At 39.7% G+C, this 15,983-nt stretch overlaps 1 protein-coding gene and 1 long non-coding RNA gene across 3 annotated transcripts; one reads left to right on the top strand and one right to left on the bottom strand.

Moving 5' to 3' along the window:
* Positions 1 to 380: 380 nt before the first annotated feature.
* On the top strand, positions 381 to 15,606 carry marchf5 (membrane-associated ring finger (C3HC4) 5). Of its 2 annotated transcripts, XM_088422333.1 has the most exons (7): positions 381 to 452; positions 710 to 804; positions 7,558 to 7,760; positions 12,936 to 13,066; positions 13,238 to 13,421; positions 14,278 to 14,444; positions 14,560 to 15,606. In XM_088422333.1, exons 1-7 carry the CDS (start codon positions 381 to 383, stop codon positions 14,674 to 14,676), a joined length of 969 nt encoding a protein of 322 aa, XP_088278459.1. In that variant the 3' UTR covers positions 14,677 to 15,606. The 2 variants fall into 2 exon arrangements, with proteins under 2 accessions (XP_088278459.1, XP_088278458.1); XM_088422332.1 differs by lacking the exon at positions 381 to 452 and having other exon boundaries at positions 466 to 804.
* Positions 6,011 to 9,510, bottom strand: LOC148420160 (uncharacterized). Its single transcript, XR_015866497.1, has 3 exons — positions 9,407 to 9,510; positions 8,103 to 8,160; positions 6,011 to 7,781 (listed from the first exon to the last, which is right to left on the bottom strand). It is a non-coding gene; the product is annotated as an uncharacterized LOC148420160 (long non-coding RNA).
* Positions 15,607 to 15,983: the final 377 nt, after the last annotated feature.

Consider the following 15,983-nt stretch of genomic DNA (forward strand, 5'->3'; position numbering starts at 1 on the left):
TGGGAATTGTAGTTTATAAAATTAAAGCGCTGGCATGAACTACAATTAAATATTTCCTTGTATACCGAACGTCGGCAATAATCTTGAAAGTACGATATACAAATGTTATGTATTATATTATATATTAAAGGATACATGCAATTTTTTTTTTATATGTCAAAATTTCCAAAAAGATTAATTCACTTTAGTGGTTATGTTAAACATAGATGTATTGTGATTGTAATTTATGATTACTAAGCTGTAATAAAAACATTTCACATCCATTCTTAAATATCAAGACTACAGTACAGTAGTTTGAGACCGTGCCCTTTAAACTACATTTCCCACGTAGAGGTCGGTGTGTCACGTGGGAAAGTACTGTTTTGATGACGCCATCAGACATGGCCGTGCAGTGCTGCGTTGCTTCACAGCCGCCTGTCATCCGATCGGAGTCAATCGGTCACGACTATGTGGTAATATGAGTGACGGTACTACTAGGCCTTAGCCAGAATAAAGATGTTTGTTGTTTCTGATAGTGTGCGGGGTACAACGAAGTGATAGATAGCGGGCAATGGCCACGAATCAATAGATTTTTGCTTAGTAGTAGGTTAGATAATAGTTGGCGACTCGCGTCAACAGGGAAGGCCTTCGTCGCTAGCTTAGCTAGCACCAGTCCCTAGTGCCCGTGACTAAACGGGTTTGTCGTTCATGTGTTTATCATTCAATTTAGTCATCGGCTCTACCAATACGGCGTCTGAAAGACACATTTTTCCCCTCGACAATGGCGGACGAAGAAGCGGTGGTCTTGCAGCAGAATCTCGACAGGTGAGTGTCTGGCTGGCATGCTAAAGTTAGCCACGTATGTGTCATGAAATCATCTGTTATTAGCCATGGACAGACATAAACACAATAACATATAAACAAGATGAAAATTAATGTGATATAACACAAATAGTCAATGGAAAAATAAATACAACGAGACGTACGATTATATTTAAAACATACTGTTGCTCGTTAAGAACACATTTATTTGCATGTTTTTTTTTTACATTAATAATCATTTGAGTTATTCATTTTTAATGAAAAACGGTCTAAATCTTTCACATTGTCCCTTAAAAAATCAGGGAGTTCCCAGGTTATGAAAAAATGTCATGAAAATAAAAACCAAAACCTAACCAAATCAAAACCAAAACGTGTACCCTTTTTTTTTAATTACAAAAGAAAAAGCAATATAAATCAACATTTAACAACTATTTTTACCGTGTTTATACAGGTTACAGCTTAGTGTAAAACAGCAAAAAAAATAATCAGGTGCAGCGAAGTGCGTGAAACTTTAAAAAAGAATAAAGAACATTCCTATTTGTTTGTTGCCTAAATTGTTGTGTTAGCTTAATTTCTTGCTTTATGAAAATGTTTCCCTGCATATCATACAGTTGTGTTGCTAATTGCAAGTAATAGTCCCGTTGAACATCGCTAATGTCTGATTTTTCTTGTGTGTCCAGGCACAAGAATTTTCATCTTAGAGAGTTAACTGCCAGAAATACAGAGCAAGAATGAATACCTTGTTTTTCAAAGTCTTGTAGATTTTAGTCTTTCCGTCTCCGAGCGTTTCCCACTACGCTTAATCAGATGTATTTTGCGGTCACTCTTCCACGGTCATTTCCGTTCTTTTACTTATGGACTCCCTGATCTACAGGACGTAAATGAATCACATTCAAATCATTCATAAGTACAGCCAAACGCATAACAATAAAGAGTCACTTACACGTTGCCGTTTTGGAGCCGATGATATTAGATTTAATAAATGAGGAGCGTATTCTTCTCCGTTATACGGAGTGTGAACTTCTGTATTCGCGCTAAAGTTGTCCTCTGAATAGGTTCCGGGCTCCGGAAGTTCCATTACATGGAATCGATCGTTAATGTAATATAATCGTCAGAAATTTAATGCATACGTTTTTTTTGTTTTGTTTTGTTTTTTCTTGGGTTCAGGAATTTCCGCTTGACGGGTCCATATTTGGGAATACTTACTGTGTGTGTGTGTGTATATGTTTGCAGATTGAGCTTTGATTGGGCACCTGAGCTCTGAACAGTTGTGATGCCTTCTTTATTTGACAACAAGTGACTAAATGGCCCCCAGAGATGGACTTAGAGATGGATGCTTAATTTATATTCCTTTAAATACAATTTTAATCCGAACACTGTTTTTAGAGTAGTGGGCCGCAGTGAGCATATTATTGCAAAGAAACACTTTGACTTCCTCTTAAAGGAAAAATAAAATTATGCACACCTGACTAGTCATGAATCAATCGCAGGGCAGAGAGAGACAGTCACAGTCACATAGTGGGAACTGAATCCATGATTCTCAACCAAGTCTGGCCAGTGAAGAATGTGTTAGACAACATTGTAATAAAAAGGACACTATTAAATGAAGCCAGTAAAAATGATGTATCAGCATTATTGTGCTCCTACGTCTGACCAGAATTTAAATCTTCAGGTTGAGTGTTGAACAGGTGCCAAATCCACAATTTTTTTTCCCACTAAAATGTATTTTGACACAGTGTTGCCTCATTGTCATCAGGCTTCTCAAAGCATTTTCCAAAGGAGAACGTTGCGATTGTGTAGCCCATTTATATGTTTGCAAAAGACTGTCGGTTTACATGTCAACACTACTTTGGAGTCTGTAAATGAAAAAGTGTCTCACACTAGAATTTTGCTGTGTTTTATGTGCAAACATTAAAGACCCCTTGCCATGAGTTTTATATTTAAAGTGTAGTCATACAAGGGTGCTTCTCAATGCATTTTTGGATCAGAGCCAGATATGTATTAACTTAATCTTAATTAATAGAGGCCAGCAACTGGCATGGCATACATATGTTATAGTGTTTTCTTTTTGTTGATTTCGTGTGTGAAACTTTACAAAAAACACATACACAAAGGGACACACAAAGGAAACTGTTTTTTCTACATTGTTAATAATTTTACCTCTTCCAAAGTTCTGCATCTTATTCATTTTCTTTTGGACAGTTGTGTAATCCACTATCACTTACAAATATGAGACTCCATAAGCTCTTATCTGGGCTTGTTTCAGGCTGTCGTTTCACTTGTGCAACTTGCGAAGAACATGTTGTGGGACCTTTCACAATTTTCTTCACATGCTATCTTAGCTCCCAGTGATCTAGAGCTAGGTTATTTTTCCACTTTGTCAATGAACATATAAATATTTGATTTCCTCTGACTTAAATATTGAAAAAGAAGTGTTGGATTGCACTTACTCAATTCCATTTTGTCAAATAGATTCATGAAATGAAAGCATCCAATCCAGTTTTAACTAGAACATACTTAAGCATTTATCTGGATCCAGATGATTTTATTGTGTTCAACCACATGACATGATCACATTTTGTGTATTCAACATCACTGTTCCCCAGTGTAATACACTTGCTTCAATCCTTTAAGTCAGTGGTTCCTAACCTTGTTAGAGTTTCTGAACCCCACAAGTTTTATAGGTGCATTCCCTGAACTTTTTATCAGTGAAAAGTTAAATATGATTTTTTTTCTTCAAATTCAAGACACATGTTTGTCTTTTTTTAAGTGGTTTTACTACCTGAAAATGGCATTGCAAATCATTCAGCTAGGATGCTGACTCTCACAACATTCAGTGATATACGAGAATACATGTACATATTGATCCGACCACTTTTTTGCTTGATATTTAGTTAAAATAGGTTAAAATATTCAAAAATCACACTCTGTACTAACTCATCATGTTCAGTTATGATGACAATGTTTTGAGCTTTATAAACTCATAATGTTTAGTTAGTACGTCTAATTTTTCAGCTATATCAACAAAATGTTCAGCTTTGATCCATCCTTCCATTATTTCTAGCTGCTTATCCTCACTAGGGTTGCTGGAGCTTATCCCAGCAGTCTTTGGGCAGTAGGCGGGGGGCACCTGGACTAACCAATCGCAGGGCACACAGTGGCAAAAAAAACCCATTAAGACCTAAGGACAATTTAGGGCATCAGTTAGACCTGCCAAACATGTCTTTTTTCTAAATGTGGAAGGAAGCCAGAGTGAGCCCATAAGAGCTCAGAGAGAACATGCAAACTCCACAAAGGAAGGCCGAAGCCAGCTGGAATTGAAGGGGCCCCTTAACTGTGAACCGCACGTGCCAACCACTCATCCGCCAACACTGGCATTGTCAATGAATGACTGTTCAATTCTTGGTATGTTTGAGTTTAAGCATGAACAGAACTATTTAGCTTTTATGAGCAATCTAGGTAAAAAAAAAAAATAAAATCAAAGTTTTTTTACATGCAAGTCTTTGCATTTTGCGTGAACAGTTTAAAACATTCCTCTCACAGTTCAAAGATCGTGGGTTGAAATTAGGGGCCTGGTCTTAATGTGACAAGTTTCCATGTTCTATGTGGGTTTTCTCTGGGTACTTTGGCTTCCTCACACATTCCAAAAACAAGCATGGCAAATTAATTGAAGCCTCTTGTCAATATGTGTGAATGTGAGTGTGAATGCTTGTTTATCTGGGTGTACCCTGCAATGGGCTTGCAACTCTGTCAGGGTGGACCCCGCCATTCACCTCTCTTAGATAGGCTTCAACATACCTGCGACACTGGTGGGGAGGATGAAGTGGTACAGAAAATAGATGGATGGATACTGTATAAACATTCTAAAAGTGACATGCTGCTTGCCTCAGAAGTTTTACTGCAGTGTCATTCTGCTTTGCTGTCTTCCTGTCGCCTGTCTTTAGTTTCATTTCTCCTGATCTCAGCTAAATGAAGGGCAACAGCTATACCCTCGAGTATTGCAGCATTTTCATTTTGCAGCATTTGATAGTGTCATCAAAGTATTAAAATGATAGTATGCCATGATGACAAAAAATGTCTGCTAACAAAATATTGGATTAGAATTCCATATAAGGGAAGCAGACATGACTTTCAAAGAACCCTAAAGGACAAAAACAGTTTGCCTGAAAAAAAATGCTGAACAAGGTCTGCAGATTTTATAGATAATAATAATTCCATATTGTCAACTAGTTCTGAACGATTAACTGTATTTACAATACTAGATGAAGCAATTTCTGGAGAAATATCGCGTGAATACTGAAAGCTGAATCATTATGTTTTGGTAGCATGAGGAATGATGTGGGAATGATTTGGTATCATGGAATAGAATTTGGATTATGTGTAATGCAAGTTAATGAATGGATACTGAGCAATGTGCTGCTCGCGCAATACACTATACGTTTACACTTTATGGATCCACGGTGGAAAGATATTGAACGATATGGAAGTGTTATACAGTAAATCCTTAAGTAAATAAGGTATATGGTAGTAGGGATATGAGTAATAATTATGAATAAGATGAACAGTTTAAAGTTGAAACTTTTGGAAACAGTCAAAATTGGAAATTACAGGAACAAAAAAAAATCATTTCACCTTTTGGCTTTTATTTTGAGATTTTGAAAAAAAAAATATTGGTCAAGGTGACTAAACTGTTTAAATTTGAAACTTGAGAATCTGTCTTAAAAATTGTAAAATTACAGGTAAAAAGCGGGAAAAATAAGATTTGTTGCTTTCATTTAGGAATTTGGGGAAGACAATTCTGGGTATAAGATGAACAATTAAAATTTTAAATGGTTTGAATCACTCAGAAAATGTGAAAATTAGAAGAAACAAAACAAGAAGATTAAAAATGTTGCCTTTTTATTTAAATTTTGAGCTGAAGTGTTCAAATTGGTCAGAAGAAGTAATTTGACAAAAACCCAATGTTAGCACAATTTTCAAAAATTAGGTTTTTCTGCAGATCCCACTAACATGGAATAAAGGGAAAACTGAAGCTCATTTGCTTCCATATTTTCCACCAGAAACAGGTCCGAAGCTGCCGTGCAAGTACTCCATTTTTATCAACCATTTCTTGAATGTATTTTACCTTACAAAACAAATTATTTTTCAAACGGAGGCACTTTTTTTTTTTTTTTTTACTAGGGTTCTGTTAGCTTATGTAGAAGCAAAAGGTGAGCTACAGTCTCACTCTCAAGTTTTGGATTGCATTTTCGTGGTTTATTAAATCTATTCCTGCTGTGAGGCTGGGTTACCAGAATAGGAGCAAATGACTCTGCGGGAGCACTGTGCTTTGTACCCAACTGTGCCCATTTTCTCTGTTGTCATTCTTGAGACATTTTCAGCTCCCTAGTCACAGCTTCTGCTTTGCAATAAATGTACAAGTCACATTAGTGACTTGCCTCTGGTGAGCTCAAAATTAGATGATGACAGATTTACTCCTTCCTTAGTTTAAGTAGAAGTATCCATGAGTAAAATGAATAATCGACCTTGTAAATACACCAGGTTAAAATTACAAACGCCGACTTTGTCAAGTAGTTGACACAACCCTAAAGAGAATTTTGTGGCACGTTGAGAACAGTTGACCATAGTATGAATATAGGTCATACAGATTGACATGTGTTAGTTAGCAATCTCTGCCGCTTATTCTAGGTTCAGACCAAACACAAATTGTTGTTACCCCACGTGTCTCGTGTGATTTTGTTTGCGAGGATGACTACAGTGGGCCTGTTGCAACTGAAGAAGGAGGTGACTGGCAGTTGTATTTACTGTGTTGAATGTTATGCTAAATACTATGCTCCGCTGAACTGCAAGTAGATTTGAACGTATTTGCAAATACATTTGAACGTACCTGCATGTATGTTTGAACAAGCTTGTTGGCCAAAAATACTTTAAACTACTGGTGTCAAACATGTGGCCCATGGACCATATCTGGCCCGTAGGGAGGTGTAATCTGGTCTGCAGGATGATTTTGTAAATTATTAAACAAAATTATGAGAACTGAACCCATTAGTCTGCTGTTCATAATACATCGACAACAAAATCTTACTTTTACAAGCAATGCCAAGATCAGTACTGTAACTTAGAAGTAGAAGCAAAAAGTTGCCAGGCATGTGCAAAATACTTTGCCTTTCGCTTCAGAGGACAGAAAATGGAACCAACCCAGTCCACTCGAGGATAGATTTTCCTCTATGTGTCCCTTGGTCTGAAATGAGTTTTGACACCCTTTCTTCAAACCTAATTTTGGTAGAAAACAATATCAATTACGGATTGATCAGCCGATTAAGAGGAAAAAAATTGTGTTTATGCTGTGTGTGAAGTAGTTTCATCCAGGTCCATTCTTTGCAAAACGTCATTGCATTGCTCCCCTCATTGTTGCTTGTAAAAAAATAACATGTGCTTCCTTGTTTTGAATGACAGGTCTTAAAAATGACATCAGAAAATTTTGTTACAGTATATTGATAAGGACACGAGGTTACGAAACAGATTTATGTGCTATAAATAATAATATCAATGTTAGTTGTATACAGCTGGTGTAAATTGTCAGAGAACATTAAGTCAAAATAATTGGCAGATATCAGACATTTGGCAGAATTTTTTATTTTTTATTTGGCTTATAATTTAAAGGGCCATAATCGATTAAATCGGCCCATCTTTCCTTTTTGACATTTCAGGTTGTGCATTTTCTTCATCAGGTCTGTCATCATGTATTTCTTTTAGGAGTTGCTGGGTATGCTTTGCAACAGATGAAGATGACCGCACAGCAGAGTGGGTGCGTCCATGTCGCTGTCGGGGTTCCACCAAGTGGGTCCACCAGGTCTGCCTACAGCGCTGGGTGGACGAGAAGCAGCGTGGCAACAGCACAGCGCGTGTGGCCTGTCCGCAGTGCAATGCAGAGTATCTAATTGTCTTCCCCAAACTGGGTAAGTGTCGAGCCAAAAGGGCTGGTTAAAAAAGCAGCAGGATTACAAATTTCAGTAACATGATTGTATTTTATTTTCCATGCCTTTTTGGTAGCAATACTAGACTTTCATATAAGTCATTATTGCAAAAGCTATATGTCAGTAGTGTATATTTTATAAAGATAATGTAGGTAGGTAAACAGTAGGTTGTTCAATGTTGATAGCGGTGATGATGTTTGGGAGAACTGACAAGTTCAATTACCCTGACTTGTAAACGTGAGCCTGTTATTTTTAAATATCTGCTATTACAGGTTTATAGCAGATGTTAAAAAAATACACGAGGCCCAAGCCTGCTGAACTCACCAAATTTCGCTTGATATCCATATTTCGCTTGATATCCATTTTTCTGGTCATACATATCCTGCAATCGCATGTAAGGCATTGGTACAAGGGTGCATGTACAGTGTTTATCCTCAAAACACATATTCAGAGCTAATTAAGCACACTTGTTCCTGAATTAGCCATCAGCCACAGGGGTACTCGAATTTTATCTTCAAAGAGCAAGATGCTGCAACGTGAGATGAGACCTGGCCTCAAGACAATGTTGTCTGCAGGAAGCCTGAAAGGTTCATTTATATTTATAGAAACCAAGGCTGCGCTGTCACTCATGTAGGTGCTATAAGCAGAAGCTTCAGCTCACCTCCTACGCCCCAGTAAATAACCTGGTGAATGTGATATTTAGCACTTGGCTGGAAGCTTGCTATTTTAAGATGAAAGCGTTAATCATCAGGATTAATTGGTGCTGAGGTCCCAGAGGAACTCATAATTACTGCTCTACCAATTTTAACACTGACAAAGTTGTTTAAAGCTGAGCATTTGAGCTGAGCGATAATGTTCAAGCATGACTTCCACAGTTGATTAATTGTGTAATTTACTCCTAATTAATAAGAGAGTTTGAGCTCTGGAATGCTTTAGAGCTTGTAACATAAGAGCACCTTCAAAACGTGTGGCCGCCCCTGATGGGCACTGGGTCCGCCATCTTGTTCATCGTGTCAGGGACGCTTTATGGATCCACAGGCTGTAAGCCTCAATGATGGAACAGTGGCCTTAGTACTAAGTTGAAATCAAATAGGCTAGCTGAATTGCTGTATGCTATTCATCAATGTTTGAAGTCCCACTTTAGGGTCTTTGTTATTTTGTATCGAGGCCACTCGTATCCCGTCTCAAATATTAGAAGACTCGCTAGACTAATAGCCACTAGAAATTAGGCCCCGACCCATATGGAATTTCTTGGCGCCGATTCAGATGTTTTATGGATAACCAATTAACTCATCAGTTGAGAACAACCAGTCGTCCACAGTGAATAAATCATACAATGGCAAGGTGGTTTTTATGTCGTAATTTTTATTGAGAGGGGTTGATATGCCGGCCCTTAAGATTGCAAACTGTCTACAGAGGGAGTGGTCCACCATTTTAGTTTGAGAAAAGAGATAATATCAGCTGATTAAATGAGCTGTCGGGCCCAACACAGAATACATTATAATGTTTGGAATCCATCGCTACATTTTTTTTCGATTAAAAACATTTGGAATCATGATATCATTTACAAGGTCACATTATTTTCACCATTTCACCTTATTAATCTATTGGGAAAAGAAAAGATTTACCTTGTGTTGATTTCAAATAGAAAAGTCTTCCAAGTCCTACAGTTTGGTGTCAAGTCTGGGTATTGCCAGAGGTTTGGGACTAGGGAGTTGGAAGGTAAACTAGGTCAAGTGTGAGCTAATAAAACAGCTCATAAAGGCTTTGAAGAAAAGTAGTGTGAGCCTTCTGTTGAGTTAATGAATTGTTACAGCCTGTGTATAGGATCTTACATTATCCAAGCTTTATAAAATTGACTGTCCTATTGATTATTTCATGGGCTAGTAATAATCCCCCACCCCTATTGTTGTTGTTTTTTTTTTCTTTAACCCTTCTAAAGTTGAATGTGAGTCATCCATCCATTTTCTAGAGCAGCTTATCCTCTCAAGGGTTGCTGGCTTGCTGGTGCCTATCTCTGCTGTCTTCAGGCAGTAGGCGGGGGACACCCTGGACTGGTTGCCAGCCACTCGCTGGGATATAACTACGAATTGCCTATTATTTTTTGGATATACAGTTTTTCTTAGACACAGACAAAATTGGCCTTTGCTAACCAGTCTTCAATCTCGCTTTGCAGTAGCACAACCGGCAATTACCGATTAAGGTCAACAAACAATAACTACCATTTAGTTCACATACATTAGTATATGCGCATTACACATGCATTACTCTCTACTTATCTACACTTGAGAATGGAGCTGCCTGTTAGCAGCTATGAGGTTATTGACTTGCTCCTCTTCTTGACTTGCAGACTGGCCCCATTTTGTGATTGGCTGCTCCTTAACTGGTTAAAGTACATCTAAAACCGAGCCACTGTACGGTAGATTGCTCCGATAGGTTATATTCTCGGATAATACAGCCCTCGTACTTTTGGGGGAGTTCTTTTCATTTTGGGAAGCTCTATGTGCTTATTATTGTCTTTAGTATCAAATCAGTAATGTGTTTTGAAGCACACCAATAGTATCAGCCACTCTGCCAAAGTGCACCAAGACAAGTAATTGAACCATAAGTCAAGACCGTCTTTACATACGTGTTTTTTTTCCTTCAAAGGTTTTTAAGCGGTTTAATACTTGATCATTATTTTTCTCACTTTTTGCAAATTGCAAACTCTCCCAAACTTAAGATAAGTTTTGGATTGAGTCTTTCACTCTTGCCACCATTTCATCACTGTGTACGTCTGTGTGAAAAACAGTGGCATAAACATGTTTCCGGAGCTTCAAGGCAGATATTGTTAGGTAAAAATATTTTTAAATTCAACTTAGTCAACTTTTTCCCCCCCAACCCTACATGTGTCTCATGAAAGGCATTTTCTCTGGTAGTTAAGCGGTTTTTCACATATGTCATGCTGACCAATAACTCTTTTGCAACAAAAGAAAACATGGGAAAATTGCAACTGGTTGAGCAGCACGCCTATGACCGACACTGTCTTGGATGGTACGTTTTTGGTATCTTCGTGGCACCCCAGTCCGCATAAGATGCCACGGCACAACACCATTGAAAGAGATGATATTGTAAAATAGACTCTAACCCATCATCCGAGCCATCAATTTCAGCTCACATGTTGCTAAAACATACATAATAAACATTCGAGTGGCAATACAGCGACCCTGCATAATGACTAAAAATGAACGCTTATTGTATAATTAATTAGATAAACTGGGCTTTCTGTTCTATTAACGTCAGCACGGTGAGTTGAAAGCAGTTCAGCCGCATCACTGCTGCAGTGACTCTGCTTTTTCCTCGTAGCCTTTATGTACGCCAAATACTTGATAACTCTGCTCATGTATAGCCATCCTGTTGAGTTTTACTTGTGTGAATGATAAAATTGTCCTTGTTTGACTGCACATGCTGTGCCTTAATTAGATGTCAGAGTGATAGCGATTTTACAGCTTGCTAACACTGATGACAGCTTTCAATTTGGGGGAGGGAGCTAATGAGAGTGGGGGGGGGGGGGGGGTCGTCATCTTCTCAGGGTTCCTGCCGAGCTCATCTCAATTCCACAGATTCCCCGCCGCGAAGCCCCACAGCCACATATCAGCTTTTCTATTTACCCAGCTTTTGTTTATTGTCGGACAAGTGTGGCGCAAGAAGCGATGAGCACTCGTATTCCTGTGCGGCGGCACTCCCATCAGCACCTGCTGCAGAGCCAAAGCCCATCAACACGGCTCAGAGGACGGCGTGTCCTCAGCTGCTCCTCCTTTGCAGTCAGCCTGTGCGCACGGCGTCAACAGAACTGCTCAACAGTCTGCCTGACACGCACATATTACCCAAGCACTTACCCTTTTTAATTATCTTAATTACAAAATCAGCTGTCAGTGCATGTAATGAAATGCCTGGCTCGCCATCCTCCTGGCGGATCATTAAGGGGTCGACCCATTTTCCTCCAGCTCAGGCAGGGAGAGAAGTGGAAGGAATTCCGGTCATCAAAAAAAGACAAATAAATGCACTCAAGCATTGCAAGATTAACTGGATTTAACCACTGGTGTAGTTAAAGGAAAAAGAAAAAAATATATAGCTCTGCGATGTTTAAAAGGCTGGCAGGAGATGGGTTTGTACTAACTACACATATTAAAGTGTCATGTTACTCTTTTCAAAGAGCTCAATGTTTGTATGAGCATGAGAATTTTCCGGGGGGTTTCGCATAAAATATGAACTCACCATTAACAGCAAACTAATGAGAGCCCTCAGCTTGTTTCTTGTGGGATGTCAGGAGCCTCAAACATACTTTTGAGGCTGCCGTCATTTGCGAGCTCTTTTTGCACAGCCATGCCAGATTCACCTCGTTTGGTAACAAATAGGTCCAGAATCCGTTCCTTGTCAGTTTGTGTGTCCGTACAGCAAGAAATCCTTAATTCAAGTAAGACTCCTGGCATTGCTGACCAGAAGCTTTCTTTTTCATCGAATTCTAGGCTCATCATCTGTCTCTCGAGTCCTCCTTTTCCCCTTATCGAACACTTTTGTTTCTTACTCATTTTACTTCATTGTGACCGGCACCGTGGAGCAGTGAATAGCACGTCCGCCTCACAGTTAAAGGGACCCGAGTTCAATTTCAGCTGGCTCCGGCCTTCCTTTGTGGAGTTTGCATGTTTTCCCCAAGCCTGCGTGGGCTCCCTCCGGGTTCCTCCCGCTCTCCAAAAACATGCGTGGCAGGTGAATGGGACGTACGAAAATGGCATATAAACATGTGACACTAAAGTCTTCAAACACACAAGTAGCAATAATAAAACAAGGAAACTTTGACAGATGTTACTGTCCTTGCCTTGTGCGGGAATTTATTTTTCAGTGGATTTTCAACACTTCCTGTAAAATGTGAACTCAATGTCTTTTTCTTCAGTTACTCCTTGCTATGGCACTTTGAAAGACTTGCCAACACTTTAAGCATGTTTCTCAAAAGTCAGGATGTCAACCAAGCAACATTCAAATTGTTGTAACCGTCCATTTTTGAGGTTCATCCACGTATGATATATTTGAAAGGAAATCAAGTTTTGAATTAGAATATATAAATACTGTACCACAGTTTTCATTTGGGCTGATGAGGATCACATTTGTCTTCACCAGGGCCTGTGGTCTACGTACTGGACCTGGCTGATCGACTCATCTCAAAAGCCGGACCCTTCGCCGCTGCCGGCATCATGGTGGGCTCCATATACTGGACTGCCGTCACGTATGGCGCTGTCACCGTCATGCAGGTCTGACCAACAAAGCTGCGATTGTTTCGCTTTGATTTGTCATTTGAAAAAAGCTAGCAGTCAAATTCGGACTGATTATTTTTTTAAAAAGATTCGCATCACAAGAATAAAAGTGGAAGTGACCGAGCCCGGTGGAAGTATGTTGTGCTTGATATTCTGTCCTACCCGCAGGTGGTGGGCCACAAGGAGGGTCTCGATGTCATGGAGCGGGCCGACCCTCTCTTCCTCCTCATCGGCCTGCCCACCATCCCCGTCATGTTGATCCTCGGCAAGATGATCCGCTGGGAAGATTACGTCTTGCGCCTGTGGAGGAAGTACTCCAATAAACTGCAGATCCTCAACAACATCTTCCCCGGTAAGATTTGTCTTTTTTTATGCTGTAGTAGAAATCACAGTGCTGAGGAGGTTTTCATTAAATATAGTCTGTGGGCTTTAGGCATGGGCCGATAATCGGGTTGACTGTTTACCGCGGTGTTGAAAAGTCAAGGTTTCAATACCCGCTAATGCTGTCTGTAACCGGTAATGAGCGATTTTCTTTTGCTCTTAATTGACCCAAGGGGGCATTTAAATGGAGCAGATTGTGTTTGGTTGCTTGCCGAGTTGACTCAAGAAGCCGTCTCTATGGCAGTTGCTGGGTTTTGTTTTGTTTTTTAACCCTCTTGGCGTGCATGGAGAATAAGGGGTCTCTTGTCTTCACCCCGTTGGACCTAAGAAGCATGCTGCTGGACATGACACGTTTGCATGTCTAAACAAATAAATCAAGATACGAAGCTTAGCACACACTGGCCTTTTTGGATCTGAAAAGATGGCTGTCAAAATGCGACTTCAAAAACGGCAAATGTGTGTGCTCACTTCTAATCAAAAACACACGTTTATGCTAATGCTAGTGAAACAAACTTACTTTCTGCATAATTGTAAAGGGTTACAGGTGATAACATGAGAAGTTAATTTGAAAACATGCCACCATTGTTTGAGAGGATTTTTTACAAGATGGCTCTCAAAACATGGCAAATGTTAAGTGCTCATGTTTCATCAAAAACATATGAAAAAAAAAAAAATAGAGCTCTAATTTTGTGACAGGGTGATCGCTCAAGGTTATCATACTGTCAAAATTTGACGATGTCACTGAAGTAAACTTTGATGAGGAGCGACAAACGGCTTTGTCTCTTTTTCGACGTCACAAGTCAAAGTCAGCACGTTCATCTCCGCAGGGATCGGCTGCCCGGTCCCTCGCATCCCAGCCGAGGCCAGCCCTTTGGCCGATCACGTGTCGGCCACCCGGATCCTTTGCGGCGCGCTGGTGTTCCCCACCATCGCCACCATCGTCGGGAAGCTCATGTTCAGCAGCGTCAACTCCAACCTTCAGAGGACCATCCTGGTGCGTGGACCCACAAAAAAAAAAAAAAAAACACCATTTCATGTGATACCAGTTTTTATAAAAAAAAATGTCTATATAAAATGTCAGTATGTGCTAAAACTCATTTTCTCACCAGGGAGGAATTGCCTTTGTGGCCATCAAGGGGTCTTTCAAAGTGTACTTCAAACAGCAGCAGTACATGCGGCAAGCCCACCGCAAGATCCTCAACTTCCCTGAGCAGGAGGAAGCCTGAGGAGCCGAGCAGATGTGAAGCAGACTGTCTCACCCTCCTTAAGATGATCTTCAACGATAACACCCCACCTGAATCCTGCCAACATTTCTTTTTAAAACCACTGACGCTTCTACCTGCTGAAAAGGGACATCGCAAACATGCGCAGCAGAGCTTGTGTACACACAGCAGCGAGTTTAAAAGAAAAAAAAAAACAAACTTTTTTTATTTCATTTTAATAAGAGTTTGGGATATATATGAAAGAGAATAAAATGTAATGTATTGGGAGTGCAAACACTACCAGGAAGCGTGTAATGATTTACCTGCCAGGAATCTTTCTTTAGTTTGCTTCATGAGTTTCCTTCTCAAACGACTCCCAAGAAAACAATGTGAACAACTTTTTTTGTGTTTTCAGGCCTTGGCAATGCCGCAAAGGCAATCACGTCTTATAAAACGAAGGGTTTTTACTGCGAGGAAAGCCAACGTGGACATGCTGGTCCCATAGGAACACAATAGTGAGGATACACATTTTGACGAACAAACTTGTGTTAGGTGATCACTTCTGTAAGGTGGATGTCACTGGAGACACGCGTGAATGTTGTAATGCTACAAGCTCCTCGAGCGGCTCACTCGTTTCCCACGCAGCAGCCTTCATCCAATACTCAAAATGTTCCATCAGCAACAATTAAAGAATGTCAATAGTCATCTGTATGTAAGAATTTAACACTAGTAGCTTTCACTGCTTTTTTTTTTTTTAAACCAAATTGTGAAAGATTGGAGCTGTGACCACAATAAAACCCTGAGAGATTTTTCACGATATAAAACTTCATTGTGTAAAAACACTGAGAATTTAACCTGCAAGTGTTTAATTTGGTGAACTTTTCCTGCACTCAAAAGTGTCACTTCAGTCCTTTGCTATCTATTCTGTGAATAAATGTATTTTCCAAGTATAAATACTGTTATGTTGTAACACATACTAACGAACAAAGCACGTCAGGGACTCTTGTATTCGAAATGCTTTTATTTTGAAAGTCTTCCAGGAAGCACGGCATGACAACTGTTACAGTATTTGACTTTTAGGGCATTAACCTGCCCCTAGAGTCGAGTCACGATGCATAACACGTCAACTTTGTTCTGAATAATAAAACGACCAAACGCTGACAGCATTAGCCGCTAGCTAGATAATATGCACGGCAAAGACTACTTACTTCACGCTCAGGTTTCGGGAGGTCAAAATGGAGTTTTATACTGTAATTAGGCGTAATCCGAGTCCGATCCTGCGATTTTTTCCCGTTGTTCCTGCACTTTTTCATATGGGATAAAACCCTCCC

This window comes from Hippichthys cyanospilos, chromosome 8 (assembly GCF_059441005.1).
Source record: "Hippichthys cyanospilos isolate Australia breed blue-spotted pipefish chromosome 8, RoL_Hcya_1.0, whole genome shotgun sequence".
In the NCBI taxonomy this organism is placed as follows: domain Eukaryota; kingdom Metazoa; phylum Chordata; class Actinopteri; order Syngnathiformes; family Syngnathidae; genus Hippichthys; species Hippichthys cyanospilos.